The sequence below is a fragment of the Haliaeetus albicilla genome, chromosome 13 (genome assembly GCF_947461875.1).
Source record: "Haliaeetus albicilla chromosome 13, bHalAlb1.1, whole genome shotgun sequence".
In the NCBI taxonomy this organism is placed as follows: Eukaryota; Metazoa; Chordata; class Aves; order Accipitriformes; family Accipitridae; genus Haliaeetus; species Haliaeetus albicilla.
In genome coordinates this window covers 7,989,044-8,002,032 of record NC_091495.1, presented here as the reverse complement: position 1 = coordinate 8,002,032, position 12,989 = coordinate 7,989,044, and the positions used below count along the sequence as shown (strand labels likewise).

Genomic DNA, 12,989 nt, shown 5'->3' with positions numbered 1-12,989 from the left:
TTATAATACAAGCAATAAACAATGAGCATGAGTTTTCTTGGGTATTTTGATCGGACCTGGAATGCTCACCTGTGTTAAGTGAGGGTAAGACACAACTTTTTCTGCTTCATACATTTCAGTTTCTGTATTTTAATGCTCTTATCTTCCTAACTGGAGAATTGTAATTTTTATCAAAACAGTTAGACTGTTTGGATTAAGCCTAACAGGGCCCTTCTAATTTTTTAGTGTGTTTTCCATGCTATAAACAACAACAAACAAACCCTCCAAAAATGGCTTACATAGAGCTGATTTGGGATTAATCCTTTATGGTGTGCTAAATAAATAAATAAAAATCATCTTGTTAGTCATCACTGCAAAACTGCAAAGGCATTTTTCAATTTTGGAACTTGAATTGTCAGTTAAAAATAAGGATCATTTTATTATTTTTGTGCAGTATATCACTTTGTTGATGCTGTTGGCAAATTCTTGCACTTCCAGAATGCTTAGCATTTAGCTCAGTGACATAAGCATCACATATGAATTCCTATAATTGCTTTTAGCTAAATTCTACATATAGATAGCTTCCTTACAGGCTTGAAATAGAGCAAAAATGTAGTCCTTTTAGGGGAATGAAATGCAGAGGATGTATTTGGATTCTGGTGACTTCCTAGGATGTTTCATTCAAGATGCAGTATGAAGATGGAGGAAGGTAGTTCACAAGGTTTCGACAGTGTACAGAGCAATCCATTCAGTATCTTTGTTTTAAATGTCTGGGATGCAAAAATAAATGCAGTACAATAGCCTCCATTCCAGCACTGCAACTATAGTCACAGATTATTCCTTTTGGCTTGGTACAATCTACCTCTGTTTCACACTGAATGGTTTTTATGTTCCTAATCAATAAATTAGCTCAGTCATTTTAGTTGCAAATCCTTCTTTAACTACTATAAGAGACAACAAATATTCAAGCGTGCAGCATCATGTAGCACTGAATAATGTTTGCAGCTGGCACAGCCCAAACTAAGAGTTTCTATGGAGTATTTTTTAGTTTATCATGAAAATCCATCCGTATCTATAGAAACTGACCATCTGCACACAAATGTGGATTCCATAACTACCTCAGTATTTTTATTAGAAAAGCTGCAAAGAATTTACATTCTAAGGGCAAAGCAATCATCATTAAGAGCTTCCCCTCTTGCACTTTGTGCACTGAGAGAGCAAACGTTAGTTAGGGAACACCAAGAGCTAACGGTGCAGTGAACCACAACAGGTTGCACGCAAGAAAAAACAGATAGGCTCTGCGTGGCCTGTGGAAACCTTACATATAGTGGAACCGTGGTTAGAGCCCCGGAGTTTAAATCATATAGAGCATGCTGGGTTTGCACAATTGAAAGATAAGCAAACAATAAGACATTTACCTTCCACATCAAGGCACCTAGGTGGGCTATCTGACCAGATAAGGTTATACATGCATTGAAGGAACTCTGCCCCTTCTAGTTTATATCCAGGGAAGCATTGATAATACACCACTGTTCCTACGGGGAAGGAGGACTCGAACTCAGATATGTTAATGTAACTATGAGGAAGAACCAATGGCCTCAGGCAACCTGCAAATTAAGAAGAGGGAGGTATCTTTTATTATACGGTGCTTATCTCAGTCATCTTCACACATCTCGGTTATAATTCCTAAATTGAGAAGTGCAATATTTTTCATCTTCTCTACTATGAATGGCATGCCTGCATGATCTCCCTCAGATACATATGCCTCATTATCCTGTTTCAAACCCTTTTATTGTTTAGCCCACATGCTTTGCTAGCGTGGGATTCACTCTCAGCAAATCCAGGAAAGGTTTACTGAAAATGACAGTATTTTATTTCACAAACATTCACTGGTTTAGCAGATGGCAATTTCTTTTTGAGGGAGTATCTTTAAGAAATAAAGATTGTCATTTATATAAACCATGAGTTTTATTCCCCCTCTTAAAACTGACAGGCATGTAAACCATCTTTAATACTAAAACTGCTCCTGTGACAAAGTGCACACAACTGTAAAAGATTTGCAGACAGAATTAATGATTTTGAAATTCCAGTTTGAGAAAGTCTAAAGGGACGTGACTTCCTATGAGCAGTCCCATGATAAACACTGAACGAGGTCTCAGATTAGGTTATCAAAAAGTTAAGGTACCTGTTATCACCAGAAACTGTAAATGTAGTCAGAGACTACGTTCTACTTCTGGAATTAATTCTGAGGGATTTGTACCATGGATGGTACTGAGTGGTGACAGTTAATGTTCACCAACCATATCTGGTGCAAGAAAGAGCAGTGAATTTAATAGATGACATGACTTTATAACATGTCATTCACAGTCTGTTTTGAGCTGGTATTTAGATAAGAATTCGTACTAGAGAAAAAAATAATTCCTCATGGCCTTAGAAATGACCCTCTGGGTAATAGGTAACGCTGTTGATTTTTTAATTTGCAATAATGTGGAGTAAAGATTAGTAATCAGGGAATGAAAAATAATATTATAAAGTTATGAGACCAACAGGAGCGGCATTATGGCAATCCATAAATAGGTCTCTTACCACTACTAGGAATTTGTGAAGGATGTTCATAGGACTCTCATAATTTTAAACATGAGGGGGACACTAAAATCAGTCTGAGAACTTCTTGTAAGATACTGGCATCTAAGTGTCTCGGCAGCACTTCAAGTGGTTATTTCCTTGCAATGGTCTTTTGAGGGAGAGGGATGAAAGCAAAAGAAAACAACAGAAAAAGCTTGAAAGCTTTTTACAGCACCCTGTACTACCAGAGCAATGGTTCTGATAGCTGTTTTACTAGCTGGTTGTCTCCCTGCTTAAATAAAGCTTCAAGCATCCTACCTACTGGCTACTGCTCGTACCTCTGATCAAGCATGCCCCACACATAACACACTGGTTCCTGCAAATTGAGCAGCCCACTGAACAGGACGATATAGGCAGCCTCCAGTGGGACAGAAAGAGCACAGACCACCTGAGCAAGACCAAGCTTACTCTTCTCTGAACTGTATCAGGGAAAATTTTGTTCTGCTGGCTCAGAATTTTAATGCTTATTGGGTTTCTTGTAATGCAGGACAGAGATTTACTTGAATTTGTATGACAGCCAAGTGTTTGCGAAAATCCCTAGGTCTCCAAACACCTCAAGCTGCTTGAAAACTTCATTTTGACATTTTTTTGCTAAGTAATTCACATCATTCCAGATCAGTAATTATCATTATTATCTTGTGGCAAAAATAGTTTGAGATCCTTGTATGCTCTACAACCCTTTCCCACTGCTCTGGCAGAAAAAAAGGCATCTTGGTGTCATGAGACTCCCCTGCTTGTTGCAATCAAAGGGCCATAGAAATGTAATTGACAGCCTACCTAGTGCAAGTAGACAAGTGCCTTTAATATTATTAGCGCTTGACATAGCAAAAAGAAAATGCTGGAGACAATTTTGGAACAGGTTTACAGAATTTGGCAAAATATGGCAGATAACTTGAATCTGAATTGCCTATTCTCTACCTGTCTGGTAGTTAACAGCACTTGGCTCTTGTGCAGTTCATTTCTTAACTTTTATTAGAACTACTTTTATTTTGAGAAGCAGTGAACATCGAATATTAAGTAACAGCAATTGAGTGTTTCATAGTATAAATACAGCAACAGAAGAAAGTAACAAACCAAGGGGTACTTAGGGTACTTTTGCTTACCCAGTTAATACTGGCTGTCACAAAATTTCCACCTGCATCTTTGGCAAATACAGCACCTGCAAATTAATCTTTTGAGTATTCATCTCACCTAACTGCAAGAGTCTTAATCTACCTTAATTAGATGTGAGGTGCACCCACTCTCAAAGATGTATACTTCATACTGCCACACATGATGTCATTGCTGATAAGATACCCAAAACTAGTGTCCACTTTTTTATGGGTTTGTGAAAACTCCCTTTTTCTGTTAGCCCTATTCAGATACAATATGTGCATCTAAAACACTGAGCTAGCCCTGTAACGTGATACGTCTGTGCCATAGTCTGAGGCAAGACCTCGGGGGTCAGTTTGATGTGCCCCAAACCAAGGGTCCTAACAGTGGAGACCCATACAAACTAAGCTCCTGTAACTTCTGACTTTGCCGCCCATCAATCTCACCACTTTAGAACAGAAACGCCAAGCCCTGGCTGTCGTGTCTCACCTTGTCACCGTCACTCCCGAGAAGTGTCCCAGCTCCCCTGCCTGCCTGCCCCGACTCGGCAAATTGATGCGACGGTGCAATTAAGTGCCTACAGAGAACTGCCAGCTTTAGGAGATGACAGATGGGTTTGAGGAATGTTAATACTAACCCAGTCTTCTCCTTAGCACAGACAATTAAAATCTCTCAATGCTGTTCAGCTGGTCAAACTTGTTACCAAGACGTGAACTGCTTAAAACCAAGTCAATGGTACTAACCCATGCGTGTTAGAAATGTAAAGGTAATTAAGCAGCCCAGGCTTATTGAATTTCCATTCACTAAAGCTGGCTCACCCCCAGCCATTTCTTGCAGTCTAAGTGAAGCTGGGAGTCCGTATTACTAATACTACTAGTTCTATGGCTAAAGGCTTTTCTGGCCAAAATCATTCCTGTGCACATCCTGAATTTTCAGTCAATTCCTATGGGTTTAATGGACTGTGAACCCAACCAACAACTCTGCTGAAAACTCTGATAGAACAACAGGTGTCAGCTTCTCTCCTCTACCCCTGCCTGTTGTACAAGGCAAAGAAAGGTAAACTGCAGTTAGAAGCTTAAATCTTTCCAGAAATTAATTGGTGCAAAAATGTCAGTTGCCCATCAGATCTTTTGCTGAACTTCTGATTGATTTAACCCTGATTTTTTTTTTAAATGCAACGTGTCTTGTGTCGGATTTTAGACTAGCAAACGAAAAGCACTATTTAAAGTAGTATTTTAAGTACGGCTGTGTTCAGAAAGTGGCATCTTCTTTCCTGCAGTGAGCAACAGGGAAGAGAAATCAAAAAAATTTTAACAACAGCACTACTCAAATACTGTACAGTGGAGCTTGTCAGATCACTGACATCCTTACAACTGTAGAAAAAAATATTGGCAAACTATCACAAGGTGCATGAGCTATAAAACAGGATGTGCTGGTGTACTAAACCTTGACAAATGGGCAGATTATCCCATGTTCCATCGTCTTGACATATTGAAACCATGTTGTCTAAGTCAGGGTAACGGATCTGGAATCCTTCATGACAGCTGATTATTAACTTATCGCCAGTCCTGTATGTCTTGTTATGAATCTCTGCATCTTCAACATGCGGAACAAGGCAATCTGTGACTTCATGAAAAAAAAAAAAATAGTAACTTAATTAAAAAAACATGGCTAGCTATTCAATAATCAAGCTCTTAAGCAAAAGTTATCAGTTAATGTAAGTGCTCTGCTTAAACTGTTTGGAAAAGACATGCATATCAGTAAATATGTCCCTTTCCCTAGTTAACCATCGGTTACAAAGTCTATAGCACTGTAGTAGAAGCTGACGTGCTACAAGAATGGATCATTCCCCCAGACTTTTTTAAACAAACAAAATTAAGAGCATTTAGGAAGACTGTTTTTAATTTTGTCCTTCCATTCATCATGTGTGCTAATTACACCGCACAGTCTGACTATGCCCAAGTCCCATGTGAAGGCAGACTCTTTGACAGCACTAAGGACAGGACGAAAGAAAAGATAAAATACAGATATGGCATGAGGAACACAGAAAAACTGCAGTTTTAGCAGAGAGACAGATGAAAATCAGGTACATTTACAAGGGTTTATCCAGTTCCACTCCACAGAGTTCGTTATGAGAATGTCTTCACTTTAATATCATTGATTCTGTTTTAAACCAGATAATTTTATGTGCCTGAATTCATATGCCTTCAGAAGGTGTTATTTTTAAGCCCTGAGCAGCATCTCAAGTGCTTGCAGAAGATCTCAACAAGGGAAATGACTGCAAACCTCTAGTGATATACAGACATGGGCTCTATTACCTGTCTGTGATTCATGTATTGGACAGTCTTACATCTCACTGTATATACCAGTGCCAAAGACACCAAAATATAAAATAAATCCCAGAAGACTGAAAAATGAAAGATGTTGTGGAAAGTGGAAGGAAAGGGTGATGCAGGGTAAAAATCCCTCTGCTAATACTGAATAATTAAGAGACAAGCCACAGGATACGAAGGAATAGTCCAGGTGACTCAAAGTTCATCCTCCTCATAAATGTAAAGTGAGATTAAACAGAAGAGAGGACAAGATTAAATATTAGGAAAATACAATCAAAATTATCTGTTCATCTGCCAGCAGTCAATCCATGACAGAGATGGTGATAAAAGTTTCCAGGCAGCAAAACCCACAAAGTATTTCAAATAAAAGCAGGCCAGTAAAAATATTATAAGCCTGTTTTACGCTGGTTTTTTTTCCCAACATTTCTACCACAAGAGACAATTATCTTCATTTAGGAATGCAGTATTTATAAAAAAAATTGCAGTTTCAGAAGTCCCTTGACACTTGCATAAAAGAGAAAACTTCTGCCATTTTCATGGGTAATTCTTGCTAAAGAGAAGAGACAACTCTAAATTTGTATTTAGCAATTAATTGTGAGCATGTACGAAGTAAAGCGATAGTAACCGCTTGCTTGTTTGCTTAGAAGTGCAACTAGGAGCAAGATAAACTGTCATTTAGCATAGCACACGCAAACTACTACAAGCAAATGTATTTCATAATGTATTTATTTACTTAGGCAAACTATGGGATATATTATTCTGAGACTCCATCACTAAATTTTACTAGTATGAAGTGGAAGAGTGTTGCTTCCCCAGTTAAAATACATTTCCCTTTGTATCTTCCCATTATGGGGATGCTTTTTAAAATACATTGTACTTAGCTAACTTTTAGTATGGGGCATGGACATACTATTAGTCAAAAATTCTCCCATTTCTCTTGTTACTTTTAGCTCCTTGGCTGCTGCTGCAGGTACCTCCTGCTGCCTGTAACGGGAAGGGCTGGCAGTCTGCCAGGCGGTCTGAGAACCTGCAGCAAGATGTTTTATTAGAATTTATCCATTAATAAATGCCCAAGTCTGGGAGGATGCCTACCCTAACAGAAGGTTATAAAACGCACTGTGACGAAGGTGCAGACATCACCTTCAAAGACCGAACAATTTTCTCTCTCTCTCTAGCAAGTTAATCAGCAGAGGAGACATGCCCCGTAAGAAATGCCTGACACTAAGCCTTGAACGCTGTCACGAAGAGGCTGCCCTGGGCACCCCCGAGGATGGGATGAGATAGATGAGGATCCTGCCCCGTGGCCACGCAGGAGGAGGTTGGAGATGGATGCCAGAAGATAACGTCAATGAACAGCTCACTCTCTTGGCATAACAGCTTTCTGTTGCTATACAAATAAAAAAGGTGTGTATACATACAGTGCAGTAAAATATGAGATTTCACTTTCAAAGCAGGGGAAATCGATTCTGTAACAATGACCTATTACAGCGACTTCATCCCCATTATTCCAAGTAACAGCTATAGATTGAATCATTTTAATCGGCTAGATGTTGGCAGAGAACAGTGATAAGTTGCTCACCGTACAATCCTTTGCCTGCGATATCCTGCTGACTTTGATAACAGGCCTATTACAAGCCCTGGCTAAACTCGAGACCAACGGACCACAGTATTACAGCTCTTTTTCCTGATGCCTTGCGAGCAAATGCTTTCCCACTGGCTGAATTTGTATTTTTTAGCACTTAGTCAGGCATAAATTGCAGTAGCCGCCTCTCCGCAAACAACTGGATTAGCTGGCATAAATTCTGCTTGGAAAAGCTGAGAATAAGTGACTGGATTTTAAAATGTCCTGTCCTAGAAAATAAACTGCTTTATTCTAAGTACTTTTCAGCATATCCATGGAAGCTGCTAAACCATTTAAGGGAATACACGGTCTTTAACCAGCATCGAACAGCAATGGCTATGACTTACACTCCTTTCTGGCAGTTTTACATGATCTGCTCATATCTACTGCGTGAATATTAAAATGGGTCAGCCAAAAGAACGTCCTAGTTAGGAACAGATTTCTTATCTTGCAGAGGCACGAAGAGGTGGGGTGCAGCTGGCAGGTCCGACAGCCTGCCAGGTGCAAGGGCTCATCTTGACCTAACTTTCATGAAGATGCAGCTTTGTACATTAGGAGTTCTTGGCTTTAGCAAACCAACTGTGTCCCCCATCCCAAGATTGGTCTGAAGAGTAAAATTTGTTAAACACTATAGTTACAGTGCCTTATTTTATGTGCAAACCATGCATCATCTATATCAGAACTGTTTCTTCCAGCCCATGGGGAAGGAGGACCACCTTCCCTCCTCGCGAGAACACCTGGACCATAAAGGCAACTCTGAAGGAAGGGATGACCTGGACACTATGGAGATAGCCACACCATCCATGGGTACCAGCTGGCTTGGCATGGCTTGTGTCTATGCAGGTGAACTCTTACCCTCTAAAAATTGTCCCTAGTCCCTGCTAATCCAGAACTGCTTGTAGGAATTGCTTGAGGAGTACTACTTGACCATGTCAGGGACCTATCTAACACTGCAACAACATGTGCAGTTGCAGAGCAGTGCCCTGGCCCATGCTCTGGCACTGTTTTGTTTACTAGTCTATAAGTAAACTCAAATGCAGAGGTCCAGTGCTCCTATGTACCTCACTGTGGAGCAGTCTCTGAATTAGCCTTGACCACATCTAGCCACAACATTGACAGGCTGGAACGGAGAGGAACAGGGAGGAAGGATGAAAGGAACATCATGAAGAATAGGTTGAATGCAGGGAGAGCTCATCTGGACCTTGTCCTCTTAAAAGCAAACATTTAAGATCAATATTGTCTCAGGTTTTTTTACTAGTGTTAAATCCATAGTACTGTGTTAGTAGGATAGTTCTGTGGATGGCAAACACTATTTCAGTGCATATTAAATAAACACTTTCTCTTTATTGTCTTTGCTTGTATTACAACAGTGCACAGAGGGTTCGCCTAAGATCTGTGGCCATTGTTGCTAAGCACTGGTTACAAACATCACATAGTGCTGGCACCCAGGCTTAAGAATCAGGAAACACTGGGCAAGACAGGTAAGAGATGGAGAAATAAAAATATTTCGGTCATCTCACAGAGCCAGGGGAAAAAGGCAAAGAGAAATGAGTGCTAAATGTCATTCAGGAAAACTGTTGCCAAACTATGTACTAGTCCACTACTTCCACTGCAGGTCTATCATCCCTGTCAGTGGGAGAATGAGGCACTGAGGACATCTCAAAGGCATGTGCCTGCAGAAGCACTGGGAGAGAAGGGCACAGCTCTTCACTTGGTTGCCATCTCCACGTAGACTGTAAATTTAGATTCAATCTCATAGGAAAGAGGTAGCATTTGTTCTAAGCAGAGCAACAGTCTCAGCAGCCACATTATCACAGTGGGAGAAGATTAGATTAAAGTGTGAACAACATGACATATTGCTCTTAAACAGTAAATACAAAATTCCTACCTTAGAGCTTTGGTATTTATGTGCATAACCGTATGAGAATTGATGGAAGTTACAGTCACAACATGCTGCAGATCAACACGAGAACGTAACTCTAAGCACACAGGTTTTTGACAGGACGTTTATTGAGCACCTAGTCATGCAACTTCATTCTCATACTGACACTTAAAATCTCCTGCCTCTTAACAAGAAATGACAGACCTATAAAATCAAATGGATTGGATGAAGAGCTCCAGGCAAATGTATTAGTTTTAAAATCAATTACATTCTGAAACAGGTCGCTTTACTTCCTTTGGTAAATAGCATTCATTTGTGATTAGAGATTGTTCTAGTAAACACATAACGACAATTAAACGTACATAACATATAGACATAAAATTATATGTGACCATTCTTAGCTGAATCCCAACTCCTGAGAGTAACTTAAAATGAACTCCAAAGTATTGAGTGTTTTTACTGTTCAAGCTCAGCTGGCAATATTTGACATTTAGATATACTGGGATGAGAGGCATGTATAGCACACCATAGCACAAACGGCAGTCAGCCCCTGCCTTAAATGGGTAAATGCAATATAAAGTTTATTTTGCCTTGTGATAGCTAATGATGAATGGTAAAACATTAACTTCTTACTTTTCCAGTAGTTGCTACAAATTTCAAATTTCTTTTTATATATCATTACAGAATTTCTGCAATGAGGACTTTTATGTATGCCATTAGACAGCTGAGAATTACAAACCCTGTTATAATTCCTCCTTAACTGTTCTCCAGGTGTGCCACATTCCTACACTGCTCATCTCCCTATCGTGCCCCTCTCATGATTCTGCTCCCAGTACACAAAAGGATCACTCTAAAAAGCACTTAAGCAAATGCTTAGGTCTTATGGACTGCTGCTGAACCTTTGCTTAGAATTTCTTCTGCATCAATAGTTCTACTGTGCATTGGAAAGGAGAATTAATTCTGTCATCTAATTTTTGTTTTCCTATTGCTAAACCCTAGGATTGTTTTAATAATACCTGAGGTATTATTATACCATTAATCAGGTAAGTACTTAAGCACTTGCTTTACTAAATCCTAAATCAGGGTCCTACTCTTCAGTCCAAACTTTAACAAGACTAATCAGATAATTACAGTTATGCTGAAGCTTAAGTGCTTGGCCTGATCAGAGCATTGGCTAGCAATCCTTTTTAAGTGTTCTGTGCTGTAAAGTACTGATTATCTGTTAAGCAACTGTTGTCACATCATCCATCACGTTCTCATCTTCCAATTTCTTTCCTTTTTGAAAACACCTGGCTCGAGCGTTGATCACACTGACATCAGTGGCAGTTTTGCTGTTGATGGCATTGTGATCAGAAACTTCCTCCACAGATTTCCACTGGACTGGGGGGGCCTGGGAAGAGGTTTGAATATTCAACAAAACACGTTAATACTTATTTTAACAACTGCAGGGGCTGATACAGGTACTATTTCAAAGACGCACATCAAAATTCCTAGAAGCTACCTGTAGTGTTTAAGAAAACAGATTTTCCAAGCATTATAGCTTTTTCTGGTAGTTCAAATACCCAATTTAGACATATGCTGCTGTCACTCTACATGTATTTTTTCTTAAATAACCATGAGATAAGAGACAAAGACATTTCTAAAAGCTGGCTGTAACAGGAGAGGGCATGATTTTCACACATACATTATTTTTAAAGGCATCAAGTTGTTTCTTTGAAGCTGACCCATGGCACCCTTCTGACCAGGTGGTATTGGCCCCCACTGCCTTTACATTCTACACATCAGCTGTCGTCACGGTGCATACCATGAGACAGCTCATGACTGTGCCCCTCACGGCTCTATAGCCTGTGGCCTCACACATGTCCAGGAGTCCGTATTTTACCAAGACCTCTCCTGCCAACAGCGCAGCTACCTGAAAGACCATGGACTACTTACCAACTGCCTCTGGCTACTATCTGCAATATCTAATGCACGACTTCCACACAGACCACTGTTTAGGGTTGTTCCCTTCACGTGTATCTCCTGAGCGTGGTCCTCCCAGGCCCTGCTTGGTCCTCTTGTGGCATATGCCTTCACGCACCCCTGTCCCGGCATAGCATTCTCATACCCACCCACCCATCAGCGTAAACAAGGACTTGCAGGTCTTACACACGCTGAGTGATGCATGATCCTATGTAGTAAGTGCGTTTATGAGCCATGTAAGTCTTTGACTACTTTTGAATGAAGTCCATATATTTATCTGATTTTAAATGATGGAAGGCATCCTGAAATAGAATTTATCTTGCTCCACCTTGAAGACAACGAGGCAGTGGCTAATGACTTCAGTGGAGAAGTCACAACACTAAAATGTACACACTTGATTTAACTAACACTTTTCATGTCTGCTGGTTTTAATAGCTCTGTTGACCAAAAATAATTCAACAAAAAGAACAAGTTATATCTTTAATATATTTGGTGAAATAAATCGTTTGTGTTGCTTGGATGTATTTCGGCCAAAATTTACACTTATGGTATTCAAATTAATCCTGCCTCTGTCTAACTTCTAGAAGAAGAAAGTAATGTAATGTCTTAATTATTTAAAATCAAATACAATTTCAAAAATGCAATACAATAAATTGGTTTATGCCATAATAGTCTGAATTATCTCAAAGTAAACTTCTACTGTGACTTTAAATTTCTGCAATACATGTGTATTTGATTTTCCTACTTGAGTCATGCAAACATCATAAAATATAATTGTTTAAAACTCCTGATTAGCAGGAAGAGTAGCATTGGAAATTCATTATATTTTCCTAGTAAAATATTGCAGAAAGGAGTATTAAGTGGGCAGCTTTAATAAATAGTTATAAAAAGTTTACTTATACTGGAGGTTGTTTTTTCTCTCTGCATCAATTTGTAACTAGTTAAAAGGAGAAATGTATTCTCTTTTTTTCTTCACATTTCTTTACGTTCCTTTCAACACATGCGTGCACATGCACACACACACACAACCTCTCATGGTATAAATTTAACTGACAAATGGGGATTATGGATGGGATGGATGGGAAACTAAAGGATGTATCAGATAAGACACAGTGAAATGGACTCCAGTTTTTTGTGTTTTGTGCTGAGACACACAGACATGGTACATGGACAAGTGAGAAGAACTGACACTGGTGAACTGGGTTAAGAAAACTGACTTACTTACCTTCTTGTAGGCACACAGGTTTATCGCTTGGTTTCCAGCTCAGGGAGCCATTAAAGTGTCTCACACAAAGTTTTTTTGAAGTACCATTAAGCCTGTATCCTTCTTGGCAATGAAACCGGACTACCACACTTTCAAAGAAAACACCTGCACTGGGTGTCTTGTATCCATGTTCAGGAGCTCCAGGATCAGCACAAGCATGTAGGTCATCAAACCCTATGTCAGACAAAGATACAATCAAACTGTGTTCATTTATTTCTCGTGCAGCCATAG

At 39.5% G+C, this 12,989-nt stretch overlaps 1 protein-coding gene across 2 annotated transcripts in view; it reads right to left on the bottom strand.

Annotated features, from left to right (window-relative positions):
• Positions 1-12,989, bottom strand: part of SUSD4 (sushi domain containing 4) — a 74,140-nt gene that overhangs the window by 18,431 nt on the left and 42,720 nt on the right. For both annotated transcript variants that reach the window (XM_069800066.1, XM_069800065.1), the window contains exons 3-5: positions 12,720-12,932; positions 5,143-5,322; positions 1,398-1,586 (exon numbers count right to left, since the gene is read on the bottom strand). In XM_069800066.1, coding sequence (XP_069656167.1) covers positions 1,398-1,586; positions 5,143-5,322; positions 12,720-12,932 — 582 coding nt within the window. The remainder of the gene's footprint in view (positions 1-1,397; positions 1,587-5,142; positions 5,323-12,719; positions 12,933-12,989) is intronic.